General features: G+C 38.8%; 1 protein-coding gene across 2 annotated transcripts; it reads left to right on the plus strand.

Moving 5' to 3' along the window:
* Positions 1-1,801: 1,801 nt before the first annotated feature.
* Positions 1,802-22,886, plus strand: LOC149658815 (uncharacterized). 2 transcript variants are annotated; one of them, XM_089844437.1, is made up of 8 exons: positions 1,802-2,049; positions 2,126-2,197; positions 2,827-2,958; positions 3,049-3,176; positions 4,339-4,427; positions 4,523-5,179; positions 17,397-19,783; positions 21,483-22,886. In XM_089844437.1, exons 1-7 carry the CDS (start codon positions 1,984-1,986, stop codon positions 18,581-18,583), a joined length of 2,331 nt encoding a protein of 776 aa, XP_089700563.1. In that variant the 5' UTR covers positions 1,802-1,983; the 3' UTR covers positions 18,584-19,783; positions 21,483-22,886. The 2 variants fall into 2 exon arrangements, with proteins under 2 accessions (XP_089700563.1, XP_089700564.1); XM_089844438.1 differs by lacking the exon at positions 21,483-22,886 and adding an exon at positions 20,427-21,408 and having other exon boundaries at positions 17,397-20,038.
* The last annotated feature ends 1,914 nt before the right edge of the window (positions 22,887-24,800 follow it).

Below are 24,800 nucleotides of genomic sequence, written 5' to 3' on the forward strand. Positions count from 1 at the left end.
AACTAACTGTAGATTTTTTTTGTTTGTTATTATGCTAAAACCTAATTTTAAAATTTAATACACTAGTGTCCAACTCCCTTTGTTCTTATATTTAAGCTAAATATATTACACCTAAAATTATTAAAAATAAACAAAACATTAATGAAAATATAATAAAAGGCATGATTAACAACTATGTATAAAATATGGAATACGGCTAAAAGTCATTTTTTGACTTGGCCTTGCATTGTAACGGGCAAGACCGTAGTGGACAAAAGTAAATAAATTATTATTATTATAATGGAATCGTCCGTGAGCGTATGATCGAGTGGGCTATGACGTTTCCGTCAAAGAGGCCCGATATGTTTTAAAAATAGAAGCTACTCTCATACAAATACAATGGTGCTACGCGGCAGGACATAATAATCAACTATGAAAGGGTAGGGGCGTGCGCAAGGTACCAGTAGCGTCGCTAGGGTTTGAAATGGGGGGGGGGGCTAAATCTGGGCAAACTATTTGTAAGTTATTATAAGAACTTAATATAAAAAATAGACCCAACCAACAAATAAACAAGTTGGGATGGTCAAGTCCCTTAAGTCTCCATCTAAGGGACAGGACGGACCACGTGTTGTTAACAAAGTTGACTGTAGTACCTTCCGTCGTTGAGCGACGAAAATAAATCTCTTATTTATCTGATTGGATTAGAGTCTGACTCATGGGGTAAAACAGGTTCTGCGCATGTCAAAATCAAGCCTCAAAACCTGAGAACGAGATCTGAGCCGTTATAAAAATTCAAAAGATTTGTCGGTTGGGTCTATTGCATAATGGGTTCATTGGAAAATGTGCAGATCTTTAAAACTCTCCGTAAATTTGTGTCAACTTGAAAATATTCATATTTTAAAGATATACAACCTTTTATTGATAAAGACTACGGAACCGATTATGAAGGATTTTCACTCGTCTTAGGTTAATTTTTAGTTTTGGTTAGCTTTTAGTCCACACTATTGGGACTCCCTTCGAAAGAACATAAAACATTTTACTTGTCTCTATCTGTTCTTTTCTTCAAAATTTTACTGTTTGATATTGAAATTTTTATATATATTGCTACAGAATTTTAGGTTGCTAACAGCAATTTTTGGCAGGGTTTACGGATTATTTTGGGGGGCTAAGTTTGGAATTTGGGGGGGGGGGCTATAGCCCCCCAAAAAAGGCCTAGCGACGCCACTGCAAGGTACCCTGGGAGACTTTCATTGCTGCACAAGTCCCACCAACATTTTACTCCTCCAGCCCACCGTCTCCTCCAAGTTAAATCATTGAGCTCCCACGGAGCAATGAAAATAGGAGAAGTATTTGATATCATCGTTAAAGACCCTTTCTGCAGAATCAAGGTCAGCAATTTTAATTGCTCCTTGATAGCGCTCATTCGCCTTGAGAAGTTCTGATTTAGAATGGAATAATTCTCTCTTTGAAGCACTTTATTTAAAATTTCAAAAGGGAAATTACGGAATGCCCGTGCCGGGCTGCCGTCTGCCGGCCAGGCTGGGAAATAAGGATATTTTTTTAAACTAGTCCTTTGGACCAGTGACCCCCTAGTGTCTGAAATTATTTACTGGTCTCCGGACTGGTCCCAGCCTTTGCTCTCCAATAGATTTGCAATTAATAAACTGGTCCCGAGGACCAGTAACCCCCACTTCTTGAATTAAAAAACTAGTCCAAGCAATGAATAAACTGGTTTTGGACCAGAGGAAGTGTGCTATTTCCCAGCCTGCCAGTGCCGGCGTGAGTCGTGACGCCCTTACTTATACCATCGTCTGCTACCATGACTGCTACACAATTTAAACCGAAATTGGCCCAAACCTAAAGGGGTTTTGAATTTTCGCATTAAATTTTATTATTCTGTAACTTGTAGCTTTTCTATCTTCTCTCTCAATTTTTTGGCAACACTTGATTTTTGTAAAGGATTTGTTGTTTGTTTTTGATAAAATATCTCTAGTTTGAAAAGTTATGTCTTTAGAGTCAGACATTTCCGAAATGAGTTCTATAAGTCTTCAAAGGGTGGCGCTTAAAGAGGTACTTGAGAAATTATTGGACTATCCGTGGTTTGCAAAGAAATTTGAAATTTCAAAAAACTGGACTTTGTTTATAGGAAATGGAGGAGAATGATTGCAACTGTGATCACTTAAGCAAAGATGATCAAATAAAGCAACTAAAAGCCAAGGTGAGTTTCAAAGCCTATAGCGTTTTGCCCAGTACAGCATGAGCCTTCCAATCTAGTATCCCTTTAAAGCATGTCTCAGCTGTGACTGTGGTTTAGTATAAAAAACGGCACTAGATGCTCCCATAGTCAAGGGGTGGAGTTGACTGACCCAATAAGCTTGTCAAAGGTTAGGTCTAGCTCCGCCCTTGAGGATGATTTCTGATTGGTTCCTGCCTTTGGCTGCATAAAATTGGTGGGTAGAAGGCTAATCAGTGTGTTACGGGCGCCACAGGAGCTGACATTTGCTTTAAAGTATAAATCGCAATAGAAAAACCTTAAGTAAACCAATGTTTATTTGTGGGTGATTAGAAACACACCATAAACACATATCTCGACCATTTATAGATTTATTAAAGGGCACCACAAGAGCCTTGTGGGAGCTCTATGTCTACACACACAAACTGCAGCCTTGCTTATAGTTCTTGCAAAGCTATCGCGCCTCAAAGCCTCTGGTGGAGCCCGTGACGAAAATAACCCCTTCTGATCCCCCCTTTGTTCACGTCATTGGTTTCTCTGTTTTCTTTCTGGACACTTTAAAGACATTCTGCGTAGAAGGAAGTCCTATTTTGTAATGCAGCCTATTTTTTCAGTGTAATGGTTTAATATCAAACGTGAAAAAAGAGAGAATGAGAACTTTGTTTACGATAAATGAGAAACTGGATGAAATTGAAAGGCTCGATGGGGTCATTAATGAGTTGGAAAGTGAAATCAAGGACCTGATGGTTTGTGACATTCTTCATTTTCATAGTCGATGTGAAAGAGAATCAGGTTCAAAGTATTAGTTCAATTATTGTTATTTGTTTATAACATAGGAGGAAAGTGAAAGAGCCAACATTGAATGTGTGAAGTTAGAACCTGTTGAAAATGATTTAGGACTGATTGAACAGGAATTATCTCATCCTGTTCTGATAATTCAACAAACAGAAGAACAAATACAAAGGTATTTAAAGCAAAAAACCAATGAGAACTTGTCCATGAGGGCGGATCTAAAACTAGGACTTGGGGCTCGTGACGACCTTCGAGCGAGCTTTTTTAAGGTCGAGCCGAGCCAATAGGCATCGAACCACTACGACTCGCGAGCAAAGTCACTGAAATAGTGCTTTCTTTTTAGTCCTTCTTTCTACTGATAGCGTTCCCTTGTATTTTTACAAGAAATAAAGAGTGGGGAAATTTGCTTTCTCTTGCCTCTAACCGTGAACATATAACGATTTTTTCACACTTTAATCCTAAACATGGGATAGCATTTAGAGTCGTTCTCAAGTCTTCTGTGGATAGAAGCAATTTTTGTTGAACTTATACATGTAAACTGAGCCAGCTCGGCTCTAGTCAAGCCGAGCCGCCGTTTTTTTCGAATCGAGCCAAGCCGAGCTTTTAAAAAGCTGGCTCAGCTCAGCTCGTGAACAGTCCTGTCTAAAACTAGCCTTTGCTAAGCTTGGCGGGCCCGTCATCTCCACCTCTCGACTGTGGGAGCATCTTGTGTCATTTGATTAAACTAAACCACAGCCAAGTCTCGGCTATGGTTAAGTTTAAGCTCAAGTATAATTTTTATTTGACTGACTAATTCGCGTTCATAAAACTTGATTCGTTAAGCCTTGCCACGATAATCGTGAATAAAATCAGAAGTATGTAATTCTTCGAGAGAAGTGTGCCACAAAGCGGCTGGGTAATTGTAACATGATTCTTTTCAACATCATTTTACATTTGGAGCAAGGTTACTATTAAACCGAATCGTGTGCATACGCTATAAATAATTCCCTCATCATTTCTCTATTGGCGCTTAACTATTTGCCAAGGCGCATGCGCTTGTGGATTGTTGTCCCACTTCAAGACAATCAAGGTTTGTGGGTTGATTGCTTAGGATTTAGTGCCGAGCAGTTATAGAATTCACCCCACGTTGTGATGCCCATCTGAAGTTTGTTGAGCAGGAAAGCAAATGTTCAAGAAGGGTGACTGGGTGAGCCTGGGAAGAATCATGTTACATATAACTAAAGTATTAAGAGGTTACAGAGTGTCATCCTTTTTCTATTATCCCCTTCTGATAAAATGTATTAATCTTCTATTACTGTTGCTATATCAGTTTTGACGATTTTTTATTTGCGTAGTTCGCTAAGTGTACCAGCTGAGATACCCAGCAACATTTACCAAAGTCTGCTTAAAGCGGAAGCCACGGACCTCGAGCAATTTGGTTTAGGTACGGTGTCACATTATCGTAATCCTGACACGCAATCTGATGTAGTTCCAGTTTAATGAAACTATTAGGGTTATTTTTTCGTTTTGATCATTAAGGTTCGTTGGTAAAAGCTGAAGGTGCTTGCAATGTCCAAGGCACGCTGACAGAAGAAGATATTAAGGGAGAATCACCTCAATGTGACGCGGAGGTTGGCAAAGGAAACACATCCCAAACTAAAACTACCTCGAATGCGGGTCTCGGAACGCGAATTATGAAACTATGTATTCCTAAACTAAAATACAGTGACTGTGTTCCTTATTTACCTCACCTTGAGGGCGAAAGACAGTTGGAAATGTCTCCTGTCCCAACGACAGATTCGCCTCTCGAGAACAATCTTAAAATTCACAATTCTTATCCTAAATCACGAATTTCTTCGACAAAGAGAGGTAATGAGAGTAAAGCAACTCGATCCAAGAAATTGTGTCTTGAAAAACGTTGGGAATTGTCGTCGCTTGACGCAAATATGGAAAACAGTTCTCTAGAAGAAGCTCCAGAGAAGAATCTTGATGATAACCAGTCCAAAATGACCTTGACCGATTCAAAGAAAACTGATAATAGACAAAATCAAACTGTGAAACTGTACTTGCCAAGCGATTTACCAAGAGTGCCGATTGAAGTTGCAGATAATACTTCAGTGTCCAGCTCTGATGCATCCGAAAGTAGCTCGTCAAATAATTCCGAAAGTAATACAACTTCTGCCAGTTCGGAAATTGGTAAGTCATTTTACGCTTAGGGTCTGCAACGATTTTCGGGACTGGAACATAAAACTCAAAAATAGTCAAAATTGACCCAATTACAGTAGAAACCTCACCAAAAACAGAGTATGTTTCGAAATATTCTAGTGGTAGTTCCCCTAACAGGTTTTTAACCCCTTCCTTTCTAACCCTCATTTCTTCTGTCTTCCCCGGGAATTTTCAACCTAATCCTCAATCCTTAGCATTTTAAAGCTTAAGTTTCTAAAAATTTTGTCTCATTTAAATTAATACGAGTTTAGCTTTATAAGATTTTTTTTTAAATTTAAACGGAAAATTTTTCCTACGAATAATATTAAACTCAATACTTGATGCTTTTAGGCCCGAGCTCCGTGGGCACCGGACGAGAAAAAATTCCCTTTTAAAAATACAGGTACCCGGCCGTCCTTGGTGTCTTAAAGACCCCAAGCACATTTTGCTCAGATTGATAAGACCTTAGTATTTTACTCCCAAATGGTCTTTGAAATTGTGAATAATTTCATCTAAAGAATATTTTTGAGACCCTACTCCGTCTTTATAGCTGTTCTCGAATCTATGCAAGTGGTCAATCGGTTCTTAATTTAGTGCCGAAGGAACCGCGTCACCGAATAATTGTGTTAGGTTCTATGCGAGGCGTTTCAAATATATCGCGTAGCTCACCTAGGGACCGTCCATAAACTACGTCACACTCTTATGGGGGGGAGGGGGTTTCTAAATTTGTGACGGTCCGTGACAAGGGGGAGGGAGGGGGTTCTTCGATGCGTGACGTCACATTTAGCATTGATTTTGTTACGAAGTCAGTAAGAGGCAGGTTGGCTCTCTTATGTTATGGAAGAAGACAACATTCCATAGTCCACCGTTACAATAATTTACCAAAATTGTTATTCCATCATCGCTTAAACAGTAGAAAATTATGCAATTATCAACTATTTACACTTTTATATAGCCAATTTAAATAGCGCATTTAAAATAAACTGCGTAATCTCTCTTATGGCTTTGTTTATTCGCCCCTATTATTTGTGAGGATGAATCAAATTCCCCTGCCGATTGAAATGGTTTCGATTCTTTGGCAAATTTTCTAAATCTCAAGCTCGATTAGACTGTTTTCGGTGACAGTGTCGAAACCTAAAAAGTGTGCCCCTTTAACTAAGCTTTATGGAACTTTTTTGAAGCTTATAGAAAGCACATCCAGACATTAAAATTCTAAAGGTCAATCAGAGGGAAAAAGCTTAAAACGGAAGAGAACTTGAATTTTCAGCCGAGCAAAATATTTCTGAGAGGGCGGCATATCACTCAAGAAATTAATCAAATTTAATTTGTAAATTAAGACAAATCATAGTGCGGAGGGGGGGTTAAAGAAATGTGACGTAGTTTTTAGGGGAGAGGTCTGAGAAAAGCGTGACGAAGCGTGATCTGGGGGGACGGGGGGGTCAGAAAATGCTTTTTTTCGCGTGACGTAGTTTATGGACGGTCCCCTAGGCCCAAGATGCGTACTTTGCGTGTGAAGCTTTACCGCTTTTGGTCTTACTTATAATGAAATATGAAACGATTTATTATTGAAAATGTAAAGGATACAATTTGTAATATATTGAAAATTACTTAATGTATGGGAAACAAGGGTTTTAAAGAGAAAATGGTGTTAAGTTAAACATCCTTGAGATTTGGGTAGAGCCTTTCGGCAAAATAATGTTGTCGTTGCTAGGGATGCAACGATTCGTAATTTTTCGTAATCGGCCTCATGGTCATACGTTTTAGGCATTAGTATAGGAGTGCTACTTGTCAAAAATGTCTAAGGACAATAATCTATCTGGTTTGGTTTGCGAGATACTAGTTCATTTAGTTCAACAAACATTTTGTCCATTCTTTCTGCTACAACTTGTTTTTGATTAGTTCTTTCTTTGCATTCCGGATAGAGAAAAATAATTTTGAGCGTGAGTTTTAAGTTTCATTTCCTAAAAACCCTTTCCTTTCCCATCCTTTAAAAAACAAGAAGTAGCATTCAAGACTTCAAGTATTATTTCTTTAAGTAAACAAGGGACCGCAGGAATACACGCTAGATACAATGACACCAAAGTGACCAAACACATTAGAGGGATAGCTGACAATAATAAAATGCAGAGTGTGATAGAGCGCCATTGTTTGTGGAACGGGTGGGAAGTAGCAGTGAGCACAAATCGAAAGGAGAGTCAAAGATAGAAGGGGGAAGGCAAACCATAACGGCTGGGCACCATGGCTCTCCCGCGCATCTACCTCGGCGCACAGCCGAGGATTAATACGTCACGTGATCCGTTGAGAAGGAAATTCAAAGAGGGTAAACCCGAAAATACGGTTAGAGGATCACACTAGACTAGAGATCAGCATTCAGCGTGGTTACTGTAGCTTTGTAATTACGTAAACAAACTTCTCCGATTTTTTCTCTCTCGGTTGCGCCGATTGCGCATGTGCGCCACGCTCTTAGAGAGCGACTGGTACTGGTGACGTTTTTGAAAGGGGGCTGACGGAGAATTTGGGCTCTCCGAGGTAGCGAGAGGGAGTAATAAAGTAACAGACACGTTACGTTAAATTGCAAACTTGTTAGTTCCTTTATACTAGCTCAAAAGATCAGATCTAACCAAAAAGAGTCGGCCGAAAAAAATCGGCCGATTACCTTAGAAAAATCGGCCGATACGATTATTCGGCCAAGTGGCCGATTCTGGCCGAAGCCGATTCTTGACCGATGCATCGTTGCATCCCTAGTCGTTGCAAACTATCCAAGACGTTCTCTTTTCTTCTGACTTAATCGTTGCAATAAGTAAATCTCGACTTTGTCACACCCACCGCTTACGCCATATTATTAAATTATGATGATATCCGGCTCTTCCAAAATTTTCCACTTTCTATACTATCATATTCAGTTCATAAGGGTAACGCCAGGGCCAAATGTATCCCGCACAGTCGTGAGTTAATTTGGAGTTAGGTGTTAACGAATTGCAGTTACTTACATTTTAACTCCGTCACCTAGAAAAAAAAGAGAGGACATTATAACGCATTTCAATGATCATTTTCCCTTCCAATTTATTTTAGAAGCATATTTATATTGCAATAGACTAAAAACTTAAATATTTTCTTAATAATTAACAACCATTAGTTTCCACTGATACTTTCGAAGACAGTCATTTCGATTCGGAGCGGTATTAATTTATTTTCCCGAACTTGTTTTCTTTAACTTTGTGTCATTTTAGTACTCGGCATGACCGATTTTATCAAGTGCTATTGAACTTTCAGTCGTTGTGGTTGTAACATGTGTTGGACAAAACGTTCACACTTTTTACGTTATTTTTAAGACTCTACATACTTTCAGAAGCTAATAGATTTCTATTATCTTCTGATACTTTGAACTGTAGCACTAAACGACCTTTCATCCTTTTGAAATTTGAAACAAACCCATAAAATACCCCTTTTCCAAGGGTCTTCACTCTTCTCTTATCATAGCTGGTGCTTATTTCGAGCAATAATTCTTTGACAATATAGAGAGGGGAGAACGAAATAAATTGGCAACTGGTCTTTACGCAGCGTCACCAAGCATATGATTCCCTCAAAATCAGCTGAAAGTACAACCTTTTAGGTTTCGAGCCAAGGTTTCTTCTGGCCATTTAAGTTAATCTTCATCCCCTTTTTGTTGATATGCGCGTTTATTCATCAGAAAACGCCCTTGAACAACACCGTTTCAACACACCTTTTTTTCTTTAACACCGCGTTTTCGAACGCATTACCTTTTTTTATGAAGTTCAATTGATAATAAATTGTAAGTGTTGTTTGTGGTTTCTATGTTTTCTATAGGAAAATTGAAGAAGAAACGTACAACGGGGCTCAAATATTCAATTGAATATAAATTAGGCCTACAACGTCGCGTAAAAAAGGGTAACGAAGAAAACCCTTCAAATGTGATCAGTATAACTATACATGCAAGCATCATATCAACGCATTCATAGCGGTGAAAAACCGTTCAAATGTCATCAATGTGACTTTGCAAGTACGCAGAAGAGTTCATTGATCAGGCATGAACTTATTCACAGTGGAGAAAAACCCTTCAAATGTGATCAGTGCGAATATTTTAGTAATCGTATGAGTAATTTGATCATACACAAACGCATTCACAATCGTATTGACAGTGCTGAAAAACCCTTCAAATGTGATCAGTGGGATTGGTATAGTCCCATTGGACCGAAACCGCATTTTGGTTTTTTATGGAGAATATATTTAAATTTCCAGCCCAATGGCGGGTTTCTGCTGAATGGGAATTTATTTGAAAGAATTAGTTAATTAAATGTCTGTGATGATTTCGAATCACCGCAGCAGCATGGTAGAATATGAGGCTTTTAATTCAGAGGCTCGGGTTCAAACCCAGAGAAGGAAATTGTAAGTTTGGTTAGGTTAGGTCAGGTTCGGTTAGGTTACGTTATTATCCTATTAATTAGCTGCCACCTTTTCCAAAACATTATCCTACTAATTAGCTGCAACCTTTTCCAAAATATTCTCCTAATAGTTAGCTGCCACCTTTTCCTAAACATTCTTCTACTAATTAGCTGCCACCTTTTCCAAAATATTCTCCTAATAGTAAGCTACCACCTTTTCCAAAACCATGGTTCCAATAATTCGTTGCCTCCTTTTCCAAAATATTCTCCTATTAATTAGTTGCCACCTTTTCCTAAATATTCTCCTATTAATTAGCTGCCACCATTTCCAAATATTCTCCAAATAGTTAGCTGCCACCTATTCCAAAATATTCTCCTATTAATTAGTTGCCACCTATTCCAAAATATTCTCCTATTAATTAGTTGCCACCTTTTCCTAAATATTCTCCTATTAATTAGCTGCCACCTTTTGCAAAATATTCTCCTAATAGTTAGCTGCCACCTTTTCCAAAATATTCTCCTAATAGTTAGCTGCCACCTTTTCCTAAACATTCTCCAACTAATTAGCTGCTACCTTTTCCAAAATATTCTCCTAATAGTTAGCTGCCACCTTTTCCAAAACAATGGTTTCAATAATTCGTTGCCACCTTTTCCAAAATATTCTGCTATTAATTAGTTGCCACCTTTTCCAAAATATTCTCCTACTAATTAGTTGCCACCTTTTCCTAAATATTCTCCTATTAATTAGCTTTCACCTTTTCCAAAACATTCTCCTACTAATTAGATGCCACCTTTTCCAAAGTATTCTCCTAATGGTTAGCTGCCACCTTTTCCTAAACATTCTCCTATTAATTAGCTTTCACCTTTTCCAAAACATTCTCCTACTAATTAGCTGCCACCTTTTCCTAAGTATTCTCCTAATGGTTAGCTGCCACCTTTTCCAAAATATTCTCCTAATAGTTAGCTGCCACCTTTTCCAAAATATTCTCCTAATAGTTAGCTGCCACCTTTTCCAAAACAATGGTTCCAATAATTCGTTGCCACCTTTTCCAAAGTATTCTGCTATTAATTAGTTGCCACCTTTTCCAAAATATTCTGCTATTAATTAGTTGCCACCTTTTCCAAAATATTCTCCTACTAATTAGTTGCCACCTTTTCCTAAATATTCTCCTATTCATTAGCTTTCACCTTTTCCAAAACATTCTCCTACTAATTAGCTGCCACCTTTTCCAAAGTATTCTCCTAATGGTTAGCTGCCACCTTTTCCTAAACATTCTCCTACTAATTAGCTGCCACCTTTTCCAAAATATTCTCCTACTAATTAGCTGCCACCTTTTCCAAAATATTCTCCTAATAGTTAGCTGCCACCTTTTCCAAAACAATGGTTACAATAATTCGTTGCCACCTTTTCCTAAATATTCTCCTATTAATTAGCTGCCACCTTTTCCAAAATATTCTCCTAATAGTTAGCTGCCACCTTTTCCTAAACATTCTCCTACTAATTAGCTGCCACCTTTTCCAAAATATTCTCCTAATAGTTAGCTGCCACCTTTTCCGAAACAATGGTTACAATAATTCGTTGCCACCTTTTCCAAAATATTCTCCTATTAATTAGTTGCCACCTTTTCCTAAATATTCTCCTATTAATTAGCTGCCACCTTTTCCAAAATATTCTCCTAATAGTTAGCTGCCACCTTTTCCTAAACATTCTCCTACTAATTAGCTGCCACCTTTTCCAAAATATTCTCCTAATAGTTAGCTGCCACCTTTTCCAAAACAATGGTTCCAATAATTCGTTGCCACCTTTTCCAAAATATTCTCCTATTAATTAGTTGCCACCTTTTCCTAAATATTCTCCTATTAATTAGCTCTCACCTTTTCCAAAATATTCTCCTAATAGTTAGCTGCCACCTTTTCCTAAACATTCTCCTACTAATTAGCTGCCACCTTTCCAAAATATTCTCCTAATAGTTAGCTGCCACCTTTTCCAAAACAATGCAATTCTCTCCATTATCAATCACTCTTAAAATTAAATTTTGCATTTCAAACATCAATATATATATACAACGAAAACTGTAGGGTAAAAAATTGCTTAAAAAAAGTGAAAACGTTTGCTTTTTAAATTTTGATATATATTTTCCCAAAACCGCACATTTGGGCTGTTTTCGGTTGAATGGGAAACGCGTTCGGTCGAATGGGACACAAGGGTGTGATTATGCCAGCACAATGAAGAATCATTTGATCTGTCATCTACGTATTCACGGTGGCGAAAAACCCTTCAAATGTGATCAGAGTGCAATGCACTCAGAAGAGTTGTTTGATTGCGCATAAATACATTCATAGCGGTGATAAGTCCTCCATAGAAACACATCGGGCGGTTTAACAAAGTTTTTTTCTAGATAATGTAATGCGCAAAGATTTAACGGCTCGGGCTGGATCTAAATTAAAATTCACACGAGCTAAACATTTAAAGGCATAAAGCAGAATGTGCGTTGTCTCTAAATAGTGACTCTGACGGTTCTGTAAGTTTAATTAGTCGTATCAGGGGGAAAGCTTACATTCCCCTCCCTGATCGAACCCTGTGACATCACTGCAAATATATTTTACAGTCAGATTTGTGCACCTCTTAGGTTTACGTGGGATATCATTCAAACAAATAATATTTAAAGAGTAAGTAAAGACATTTTGACTTCTCCTTAAATTTCTATAGAAATCATACATTTCTATAGATTTCAACGACCTCATTCAGAATAAAAAAAATTTTCACCAAAAATCCACCTCTAAATATTTAAAAATTAACTTCAAATATTGATAAAAAAAGAGGTGCTAAAATTGCCGCCAAATAGAATTGAATTTGTCTCTGCTGTCTGACGTCATAGCTTAGGGATTTAGACCGCTCTGATAGTAGTAAAATTGGTACTTTTCTTTCCATATTTTCCCACCAGTTAGTATCTCGCCTCCTACTGCTTACGAGCGTGTTATACGCGGGTAACGCGGCGCTTTCGGGCTTTCGGCCCAGCATCGGCGATGTCAGCCGATGAAGCGATGATCCCATACGGTCGCCGAGGCTTAGTGAGTTTCAACCAACTATTATCATTGCACCGTTTCCATTAGAACTCAAACACTGTTTATTTCTTAACGTTCTAAAACACGTCCATCGTAGTTTATTTTACAAGCGTAAAACTCATGGCGCCAAACATTGCAACTGCTGATGCGCGGCCATAAGGTGTGAAAAGGCTAATATTGAGATATAGTAGGAAACCGAAGCGGTGTGGGAGTTTTTCACTAGCCGCGGTAGTATTTGGTAGTATCCAGTCAGAAATATTTTGTTAGAGGGACTGAATTAGACACGCCTTCCCATAACTAACCAATGCATTATACCAGCCAATAACGGAGCCAGCTCTCTTGACGTCAGATCTATATTGCACGTGTTCAATGTTTACAAAAGTTGCCTTTTCTAAATCTCGTTTTGTTTTCGTTATAATTCAATAACCGCTCGTCAGATTTTTATAAAACTTTAGAAATGAACATTTTACAGTTCATATTTACCAAAAATGAAGGAATTAACATTTCCAGGAAAATGTCTTTACTTACTCTTTAATGTGTTTTATAAGTATATTTTTATTACCTTTCTATTTTTTTTTTAAGTTTCCACAATCTCTGTCCGTGTAGAAGGAGAGTGGACAGAAAAAACGTCTTCCTGCCTTCCTCAAGACGTTTTTTCCATCCTTATTAATGACTTCAAAACTTTTAAAGGGTTTCTTCTTTTTCAACGTATGGGGGGATGTAGCGGTTCAGCTACTGAGCGTACACAAACTCATAATTGAATAAATTAGGCTTACCGTTTAGGCTCCTGTCTATCTAGCTTGTGACAAGGCCTATATCATAGGATAATTTACCTCTCCGAGTGACGATGACGTCACGGAGAGGTATTACACTGGACATGTGTGTGTGTCTGTCTGTGTGTGTGTCTGTCTGTCACACCCCACGTGACCGCGTTCGCAGTTTGCGTATCGGAGCAAACGTGTTCCCAATTTCCGGACTGCATTGACAGTTCACGGAAATTTGGAAAATTGTGTTTGTCTCCGCTGGCTATTCTACTCCACATGGACACTAGTCTGTACTTGCTGGCTTCCAAGCACCACCATCTTCTATTCTTCGTCAATTTCACCTTGACACCAGCTTCTATGCGCCACCATCTTCTGTTCTTCGTCAATTAGACATTGACACCAGCTTCTATGCGACACCATCTTCTGTTCTTCGTCAATTCCACATTGACACCAGCTTCTATGCACCACCATCTTCAGGTCTTTGTCCATTCCACATGGACGCCAGTCAGTACATTCTGGCTTCTTTTCCTTCGTCATCGTTTGGTTTCAAGATTTACGCGGCGATCGGCTAGGGTTACGAGAAACGTCTAGCCTCCCCACGGCAGGGCTTCCACCAAGGGTTCACGCGAATGCGTTTTTATCTATTATTATAATGGAAACGAATCGTATATATACCCCAAAATTTGAAGAAAGCGGGCAAGAGGGGTACCCTTCACTTTAAACGCCAATATTAGAAAAGTTTCAAAAGATAATAGGAATAACTTTATTTTAAACGATTTAACCATTATTAATGTTAATTATTGAAGATTAAAATAATTATATTTATTTAATTATTTAAGATAAACGTATTTCTATGTAATGACACAAGTGAGAGTTTATATAGAACGAGTAATGAAGATTGCATCCGAATCGAAACACTACACGCATATCAAAGTTAATATAAAGCGAGTAGGATGATAAGATCTCTTACAAAACGATAACATTTCCTTTTTGCAGAATATTAAATGGAAATATTTTAAATATTTTTTCGGCATTACGATTCGTTTAGTAGTTGTGTAGCTATAAAGCTCTGTTTCATCTCAATATTCCAAGAACATCTTTTATATTAACATTTCAAATTTGGTGTTTACTTTTTAATTCAGCTTTACTACATTTATATATAGTGTAAACGCAACTTTTAATTTCACTACACAATATGGATTTTAATACTTCGTCTCTATAGGTGTTGAAGCGATTGGGTCTATGAAATAAGAAACCCTATATTTAAACCAGAATTGACCTTGTTTCGTGTCCTCTTTCAAGAGGTGTTAACGGTTCAGAGTGAGCCGAAAGTTAAATACACACTGAAGTGATAGATATTAGCAGAAGAAAATAGGGAAGTACGTATTCGTACCTTTAGCTAGTGCAAGTCGTCCTTCTCTCCCAGAAACAAGCTACGCTTTAAATTGGCCAATCAGAGATAGGCAGAGAACCGATAGAAATTTTTGAAGGTGCGCCACCATACCGTGAGAAACCGAACTACAGAGTATAGACGACGATTTCCGTCCTTCTTTCGGCCGGGTAGATTGATATTGAAAGTTATCGTTCAATTAAGAGTTAAAAATGGATAGTTCTGTCCAGTGTAATTTAGTATATCGTGAAAATAGTGACAAGAAAAGCCAGACAAGTTTTAAAGGCAAAACTAAAGGTATTCAAGTAGATTTTTCGCCAAATTCGAGTGACTCGTTAAGCCTCGGCCATAGTAAACTGAAGAAGTCTAATATAAAGACACTACCAGAAGGATCAACAATAGCAGACGAACCTTCGAAGAAAATAGTTTCTTGTATTCATCCGCGGTTTCCCGCCAAAAAAAGCGGATATTCAGTGGCGCGAAAAAACCGATAAAGTGACGTCTCGCGAAATAGCTAAGAATACGTACTTCCCCTATTTTCTTCTGATATTAGGTCATCATTAGAATTATGTGAATACACGGGGAAATGTTAAACGATTAAACCTTTACAAATGACCTTCGCAATATCCCGCCAATTTGAGCTACGTATTTCCGGTTTTTCTCATTGGGTGGTGGACCCATGGACGAAGTAATACTGAAGGACCAATGGCAGCCCATTACTAAGCGACTTAACAACCAATGTAAAGCTTACTTCCCTCTTTTCAGCCCCAACATGGAGGGTGTTATGAAAATGCGGAGTCAAATCCCGGAAAACGCTAGCGCCATCTAGACAAAATAAGACGTTAGCTACTTCCCTCGTTAGAACGTTGATTCCCCCACTGTCCGGTTTGCTACTATCTGCCGCTAGGAGGCGAATTAACAAGTATTTTTCAACTTTCTCCCTCTGCCATCCGTCCTTCAGTATTGGTTCGTCCATGGTGGACTTGTGTTTGGAAAGTAAATTCGTCTCGACTCGGAGAGGTTTATTTTGGTTTCCCAACTTGTTTTGAGTCTCCTCACTTGAGGGCGCACTATTGCAGTCCTTGCGCGCCCCCTTGTGAGGATAGGCCGAACTACTGCTAAGTTAGATGCTATAAATAGTCAAAGCCATAGAGCGAGAGAGTTAGTTACTAAGTAGCGGTGAGAGCGCTAGTTAGTGGTCAGGTCAACTGGCATAGTCCAAGGGAACATTTCTACACCGGTCAAGTCAACATCTGATTTTCGGCGAGGTTGATGGTACGGATTTCACGACCCTCTAGTAGTTTAAGTTTAGTTCTCGCGCGCTACGTATTCGGCTAGGCCCGCTTGCTTCCAAGACCATACATTGAACACAACATGGCTCTTCATACCTCGGTGAGTGTAATGTCATAAGGATATCATCTCTCTAAGGGCCCAAGCGCATCTATTAGCAAAAACATCTAGTTCTGCTAGATGTGACGTAAATTTTGTATAGGGGCTCCTTCCGAATTTTTCATGAAATTCGCGGGAGAGAAAAATAATTTTCAAAATCAGCCACGACCGATATCCTAAGCCGGTCGTGGTCTAGACGCGAGCTCTGAGATAACGCTCCCAAGCGGTTGGGTATCAAACTAAAACAGGCGGGGAGGCGAGAGAGGAAGGACCGAGGGGAAAAAATAAGTAAGAGAATTTCCAGAACCCCCCAGCTCTCTCAGACACAAGAGGTAAATTCGCGCTTAGTAAAAATCACGAAGAGCTGTCGTGAGAAATCTTTGAAGGAGGGAAAAATGTTCAATGCCGGGTTACTATGTAGCGAATGCGCTCGGCCTCTGTTTAGGCTATACAATTATTATACCACTTGAGATGAGACGGATGGCTGACCAAATCGGACATACATACATTTCAACCGTAACATTGAATCTTGGGCCCTTGGAGAGAGTGATGTCCTTATGGTAATGTATAAATAGAAGAAACCCTATGGCGCTACCCCCATTTGACTTGGCAGTAGTTCGGCCTATCCTCACAAGGGGGTGCGCAAAGACTGCAATAGTGCGCCCTCAAGTGACGAGACTCAAAATTATCTTATGATATAGGCCTAGTCACAAGTTAGATAGGCAGGAGCCTGAACGCTAAGCCTAATTTATGGAATTATGCGTGTGTGTAGGCTCAGTAGCTGAACCGCTACAAACTAATCTAATCAGGAGGAAAACTTCCATTCCTCCTCCTTGATCGAAACCGGTGACATCACTGCAAATATATTCAACAGTCATAGATTTGTGCACCTCCTAGATTTACGTGGAATATAAGTCAAACAAATAAATATAGAATCTGTTTTATATGTCTATTTTTTATACTTTACAATTTGTTTTTATCATTTTTTTCCACGTTGACTTAGGTAAGGTTAAGTCTTTGGAGACCGCTGTTCGACTCGGACATAGATTATTTTTTTTTACGAACTTGTTTTCTTTGTCTTTGTGTATTTTCAAGCCTAAGCATAACTTGTTTTATCAATTGCTTTTGAACAGTACAATGTTTTTGAAGCGTTGTTATGATTTCATTTGAGGTTTTAATTTATTTCTTTTCTGTAGGAAAATCCAAGAAAAAATGTTCAACTCGATATAAATATTCACCTAAATATGAAAGGGATCTTGAACTTGACATTCGAAAGGATACCAAAGAAAAACGCTTCAAATGTGATCTTTGTGACTATGCAAGTGCGAGGAAGAATGATTTGTTCAGACATCAACGCATTCACAGTGGTGAAAAACCCTTCAAATGTGATCAGTGTGACAATGCGTACTCGCAGAAGATTAATTTGATCAAACATCAGCGCATTCACAGTGGTGAAAAACCATTGAAATGTGATCAGTGTGACTATGCATGTACGCGGAAAAATGTTTTGATCATACACAAACGCATGCACAGTGGTGAAAAACCTTTCAAATGTGATCAGTGTGAACATGCGTGCACGCAGAAGAATCGGTTGATCAGACATCAACTCATTCACAGTGGTGAAAAACCTTTCAAATGCAATCAGTGTGATTACTCTTTCACACGGAAAGATGTTTTTCTCAGGCATCAACGCATTCACAGTGGTGAAAAACCCTTCAAATGTGATCAGTGTGACTATGCGTGCGTGCAGAAGAAAAATTTGATCAATCATGAACGCACTCACAGTGGTGAAAAACCCTTCAAATGTGATCAGTGTGATTATGCAAGTACGTGTAAGAGTGATTTGATCAAACATGAACGCATTCACAGTGGTGAAAAACCCTTCAAATGTGATCAGTGTGACTATGCAAGTACGCGGAAGAATGCTTTGATCATACACAAACGCATTCACAGTGGTGAAAAACCCTTCAAATGTGATCAGTGTGACTATGCGTGCGTGCAGAAGAAAAATTTGATCAATCATCAACGCACTCACAGTGGTGAAAAACCCTTCAAAAGTGATCAATGTGAACATGCAAGTAAGTGTAAGAATGTTTTGATCACGCACAAACGCATTCACAGTGGTGAAAAACCCTTCGGGTGTGATCATTGTGACTATGCAAGTGCGCGAAAGGATGATTTGACCAGACATCAATGCATTCACTCTGGTGAAAAATCTTTTAAATGCGACGAGGGTGATTATGTTAGTACCCGTAAGTGTACTTTAATCGAACATCAACGCATTCATAGCGGTGAAAAACCCTTCAAATGTGATCAGTGTGACTATGCAAGTGTGAGGAAGAGTAATTTGATCAGACATCAACGTTATAATCATATGGACTAATTAAGTGGGTTGTATTTAAGCATACTCAGAAATTTAGAACTTTGATAGAACCATTTCAAAATGTGTTGATTGCGCAACGGGATCGACTAATCTGCTGAATGTCTGAACGTCTGAACTGCTGAAAAATAGTGGAATTCCTACTATAAAATTCTCCCATCCTACCAAACCGTAAACTGTCTGAACCTTTTTGACTATTTTCCTGAAATGCTGAATTCTGAACCGTGAACTTTGAAATTAGTGCCATTTTCCCAAAATATTGGTTTAATGCTTTTTTTAGAAACTAAAATATCACTAATGTAATTTTCACAATTTCCAGCTTATATTCTCCTTTTCCTTATTTTTGGAATTTCTAAAATTTTCTTCACACAATAATTTGGAAATTTCTCAGATTACTTTACCAAAAATGAATGGTTTTGGTAAATTCTGTATGTCCTAAATATATCATAGCTATACTTCTGTCGCCAGTCCTTGAAGTTCATTTAGTTGCCCTCCCCCCGGCATATTATCAATTCAGCATTTCAGTAAAATAGTCAAAAAAATTCAGACGGTCTCTATCTTACATTAATTTCAAAGTTCACGATTCAGAATTCAGCATTTCAGCAAAATAGTCAAAAAGTTCAGACGGTCTTTATCTTACATTAATTTCGGTTCAGTATTCGGCATTACAGCAAAATAGTCAAAAAAGTTCAGACGGTCTCTATCTTACATTAATTTCGGTTCAGAATTCGGCATTTCAGCAAAATAGTCAAAAAAGTTCAGACGGTCTCCATTCTACTTCATTTTCAAAATTCACGGTTCAGAATTCAGCATTTCAGCAAAATAGTCCAAAAATTTCACACGGTCTCCATTCTACTTCGTTTTCAAAATTCACGGTTCAGAATTCAGCATTTCAGAAAATTAGTCAAAAAAGTTCAGACGGTCTCTATCTTACATTAATTTCAAAGTTCACGGTTCAGAATTCAGCATTTCAGCAAAATAGTCAAAAAGGTTCAGACAGTTTACGGTTTGGTAGGATGGGAGAATTTTATAGTAGGAATTCTACTATTTTCAGCAGTTCAGACGTTCAGACATTCAGCAGATTAGTCTATCCCTTGCGCAACGTGTTTTCATTTTCGTTTCACACATTACTGTTCTAGAAAACTGTAGTAGATACTCACTAAGACAAAGTTTTCGTTCGTTGAAAAATTGTAAAAACCTATCGTTACGGCTTCGCCAACATTATTATCCAGGCCTGAGCGCGCTCCTTTTCCGAGATTTTTTCCGGTATCTTTGAATTCGCCGAATGCATCCGCAAGGGGCGCTTTTCAGATACTCCTACGTCACAGACAGACGTCACAAACTGACGTCACGAGCAAAAATTTGAAAATATTTGCGTCGCTTTTCGGTTATTTCTTCGTCAACATTTACGTCTTGGGAGTTGGGACGGTGGATGAATTTTGAAAGTTTCAGCAGAGTGTAAGTTAAATTTTCGTTGTAAAATAAATTAAGAAGTGCGATGTATATTAAAATTGAAAATCAGTAAATATTTTTAATGTAGAAAATGTAGTAATATTTACATATAAGTTGTGAAGGAAATCCAAATTTTCAAATAACTAGTTAAGCTAAGGCTTAGCGAAATTCTTAGTCTTTTTAACTTGTTTTGGTGGTTGTTATTAACAAAATAGATAAATTGGAGCCTTTTCTATCATATTGCTAATTAGATTTGTTTTTACCCTGATACTTTTCCTAAATATTGCAACATTAACTCTAAATCGGCCTCTCTAAATTTGGAGCGTATTAATTTTTTAAGTTATTCGTGCGTGGTTCTACTTATTAGCTTGAGTAAAATAGTAATATTTTCTAGTGCTCGTAAGTATAGACAGGATGGCTATAAAATGCGTAGTACCCTCATGTAATGAAAGTACTGGAACGAAGAGTAAAAAGAGAAGCCAAAATGAAGATAGAGTACAGTACAGTTTTCATTCATTTCCTAAAGAACCTGAGACAAGAAAGAAATGGATTTGTGCAATATTTGAAAAAGTTCCTACAGATGATATTAGTCATTATGAAAAAAATGTTGAAAGTTACAGGATATGTAGCAAACATTTTAAAGTAGAGGACTTCAGTTTTTCAACGTCTAAAGTTAAACGATTACTCTCTTTTGCAATCCCAGTATTTTTCAATAAAGATTCGCCATCTAGGCAGTTATCACCCAAAAGAACAAAATTGGATTGTACTAGAACCCCTCTATCGTCAATTGAGAATGTGTCAAATTCCAGACATTCAATTTCAAGGACGCTTAATTTTTCAAATGAATCGGCCAACACCGAAACTTTGTCCCCTACACCAAATAGTAACATTTCTCCTGTTACAAGATGTAACGAGACCCATGACGATCTTTCTCCTGCCACAGTCCCTTGCTCTTTTGGGCACCATGAATCTCTTAGTGGTAATGAAAATCCAAAAAACCATATAGTCAACTCAACTGGAAACAGTGAAAGCAGGGAAAAAAATGTGTCAACCATTAAATTTGAATTTTCAAATATTTTTAAAATGTGACACTGCTTAAAAATGTGATACTAGTTTAAAAGAAGTCAAAAAAAATTTCATGTTTTAACATTCCTATTTTTGAAATGTGATGAAAAACTTGCTACAAACATAAAAGAAATAAAAAAAATTCATTTACAAATGACTTATTTTATATTTTAAATATATTACTTAAAACCATTCCCTTAGATTTCTAATAATTCGTAGTTTTCAATTACCCAAGTTCATCCCTCTACCCACAGTTTTTCTGGGTTTTAAATTTCGCGGGAGGTAAGAGGTTCTCAAAAGCGCCACCTATGCGTGGTGCCCAAATACGCCTTTACTCCCTTTCCCGAGATAGCGCGCTCAGGCCTGGATAATAATGTTGGCGAAGGTTACGGAATAGTCACCGGACCGGCTATATGATATTACAAAATTGTGGAATGTAACTAGCGTCTTAACGAGAAACTGGTAGTGATACTATGTTTGTGTTAGTTATTTTTAAAACCTTCACGAACAATATTGAATATGACCATGAATTTATTCATTAAAAATATTTAATATTAAAATGATATTCTACAGGGCCGGTAGGCCCTTGTAGTAGATATGAATTGATACCCGTTTGTAATGCTAAACGAAAAAATCACCTTTCTAGGATTAGCGTCCCATAGAAAAAGTATTACATTTTACCCGGTTTTTAGGGAAATTGTCATAGGCGATACCAGAAGTCCATTAAATTAGCCTAGGAAGTAACCAAAAGCGGGGTTTGCAACTCCCCTCTCTTGTGTAGCAATACTGGAGAAGGGCGACACATTCGCCACCTCGCGATAACTTTTCTCAGATCTTCGGTTTAGGTGCGACTCGTACGCCAAAATTTGCCCTATCGTGAGTGAAAAAATTCAAAAAACTATTGGCTAAAAATGAAGGCTGGATCTCTAAAGGGACCGGAAAACGCTCCCTTCCACTTTAAAACCCCCTCTTCAGCATATAATTAGGAGAAGTGATGGGGGGGGGTGGATTTTGGAACAGTCAATGGCATTCAGTTTTTTATGACTCTTCATAAACCTATTGAAAAAAAACTATTTAACGACCGTGGCCGTTCCCTTTTTTATTTTTTTATAAAGCAAACAATCTACCCTTTAGACATCCAGCGTTCATGGGCTGAGCTTGAAGGAGAGAGGAATGGAGTGGAAACCCCCATACCTATAGCGTTGCCTGTGTACCCCCACCTACGGCACCATAGTCCTCCCAGCATCCTCAGCGGTTAGGTAGGGTCGTACGTCACTCGTACCGGAAGAAATTGTAAAGGGCGCTCCCTCTATCTTAAAAATAGAAGCTAGTTCTCATACAAATAAAATGGCGCTACGCGGCAGCACTTAGCAATCGCCTACCGAAGGGTAGGGGCGTGAGGTACATTGGGAGAGATACGGTGCCGCAGGTCGCCCATCATCATTTCCAATCCATCTCAACTCCCTTATCCCTGGGCTGAGGAAGTCACGCCCCGCTCACGTCAAGAAAGACTTCCAAGAGAGGAGCTCGGGAATTCTAACAACGTTAGAAAAGGGGGAAAAATTTAACCCCCTATCCAAGGAGTTAAAAGGAGTTCTTACCCCAGCAGAGACGTACGCTATGCCAGCTATTGTAATTGTTTACTTCCTAGGCTAATTTAATGGCCTTCTGGCGATACGGAAAAACTACATCGAAGTTAGTTTTCGGAATACTTTCAAATTAACAAGCATTTACTAAATGAGAAACTTACCTATTTAGTTTTTAAATAAATGAAGTCTAATTTTCGTAATTTATCTAATTAATTATGCCTCGAATTACCTATTTTATAGCAGAGGACAGCTCTCTACATACATAACAGTTTTATGTCACATCACATTTTCATATCACATCACATTGTTCATACCATATCACATTTTCATATCACAGCAAAAAATAGGTAGGCCTAGTTAAATCTTCAAGTTTCAAGTAAGCCCGTAGTCGGGTTTTAAATAGGGCAATGGACCGGACAGATATCACATCCGCGGGGAGGGCGTTCCAAATGGGAATTATGCGTCGGAAGAATGAATGTCGTAAGACATCGGTCTTGAAAGGTTTCAGAAACAATTTGCGGGAATGACCTCTAGTGTTAATGGAACGGGGTGCTTGAATAAAATAAGATTGGGAGGGGTCAATTAAAAATTTGAATAAACTAATAAGGTCCAGGTAAGAACGTCGAAGAGTAAGGGAGGGCCAACCGAGGGCTGACACGCGTTGCTCCCTTGGTCGGGATTTCAGACTGTAACGAAGCCGAGAAGCACGGCCTTGGACCCTATCGAGAGACGCTATATCCTGGATGTGGGAGGGGTTCCAGATTTGGGAGCCGACTTCGACTATAGTCGGGGAGACTATATCAAACTCAACACCCTGCTGGCAGCTACGGACTGGTCCACTATCTCTCAGCTCCCTACCGAAGAGGCTTGGTTGTTTTTTAAGGACAAACTCTTTACCTGTATCTCTCAGGCAATTCCGCTTTATGATCACTCAATGTCGCGCCCATCCCGGCCTTGGATTACTCGCTCTACAAAACGTACCATACGCAAAAAAGAACGACTATGGAAGAAACTGAGCCACGCCATTTCCACTAACAACAGTCACGCACAACTCCGTCTCCGACCCTTCTACAAGTCTCAAGTCTGTCTAGTCAAATCTCTGTTACGCAAAGCAACTTCACAGTCCCATGCTCGTAAACTATCCACAATCAAGACAAACCCTCGTGCCTTCTACCGTTTCATACGCCGTCAAATCCATTCCCTCCCGGCTCGTCTCAATATTCGCCTCAGTAATGTTGCGCAAACCGACTCGGATGAAGCCATGGCGAACACTTTAAATGACACTTTAGCCAATAACTTTAATTCAAATCCCCCTGATCTAACTGTATTACCCCAAAGTCTTATAGCTCAAATGCCTGATTTCATTCCAAACTTAGTAGAACTTAAGCAAATTCTCTGCAACCTTGACTCAAAAAGTGCTTCGGGTCCTGATGGGATTCCAAACCGCCTCCTGAAGAACTGTGCCTCCTCGCTTGCTAAACCTCTTCTAATCCTATTTTCTCTCACCTTAACGGAAGGGACACTTCCCTCGGACTGGCGTGTTGCCCACGTCACACCCATATACAAAGGCAAAGTTAGCAAAAGCGATGCCATCAATTACAGACCCATCAGTTTAACGTCGACAGTTTGCAAGGTCCTTGAAAAGTGCATCCGTATGCCCCTCTTGCAGTTTGTAGCCCCTCTTGCAGTTTGTAGCCCCACATCTAAGTAAGTTCCAACATGGTTTTCTTAACAACAGATCTGTTGAGTCAAACCTCCTTTCGGCTTTTTCTACGTGGCTCTCAGCTTTTGATGAGGGACATAGGGTTGACGTCATATACCTAGACATAGCTAAGGCCTTTGACTCGGGTATTGGGTTTAATTAACAATATCTACAAGTGGATTAAGTCCTACTTACTTGGCCGCACGCAGTCAGTCCGCGTTGGCGAATTCCTTAGTACTTTCCTACTAGTTACTAGTGGCGTCCCCCAAGTTCTTTGGGCGTCCCTCAGGGTAGCGTTCTTGGACCTCTCCTGTTCCTCATTTTCATAAATGACCTTCCCTCTCAATTATCCTCTAAGTTGTGCCTCTTCGCGGACGACCTTAAAATTTTTCGTGTAATCCACTCTTATGAA

Source organism: Phalangium opilio, unplaced genomic scaffold, assembly GCF_054372755.1.
Source record: "Phalangium opilio isolate 3A_F unplaced genomic scaffold, DU_Popi_V2 ptg000075l_1, whole genome shotgun sequence".
Taxonomy (NCBI): Eukaryota; Metazoa; Arthropoda; class Arachnida; order Opiliones; family Phalangiidae; genus Phalangium; species Phalangium opilio.

Coding starts and splice junctions, on each gene's coding strand:
- LOC149658815 (XM_089844437.1), top strand. CDS start 1,984: ATGTCTTTAGAGTCAGACATTTCCGAAATGAGTTCTATAAGTCTTCAA. Junction 2,050..2,125: donor AAAGGGTGGCGCTTAAAGAG/GTACTTGAGAAA, acceptor CTTTGTTTATAG/GAAATGGAGGAGAATGATTG. Junction 4,428..4,522: donor CCTCGAGCAATTTGGTTTAG/GTACGGTGTCAC, acceptor TTGATCATTAAG/GTTCGTTGGTAAAAGCTGAA.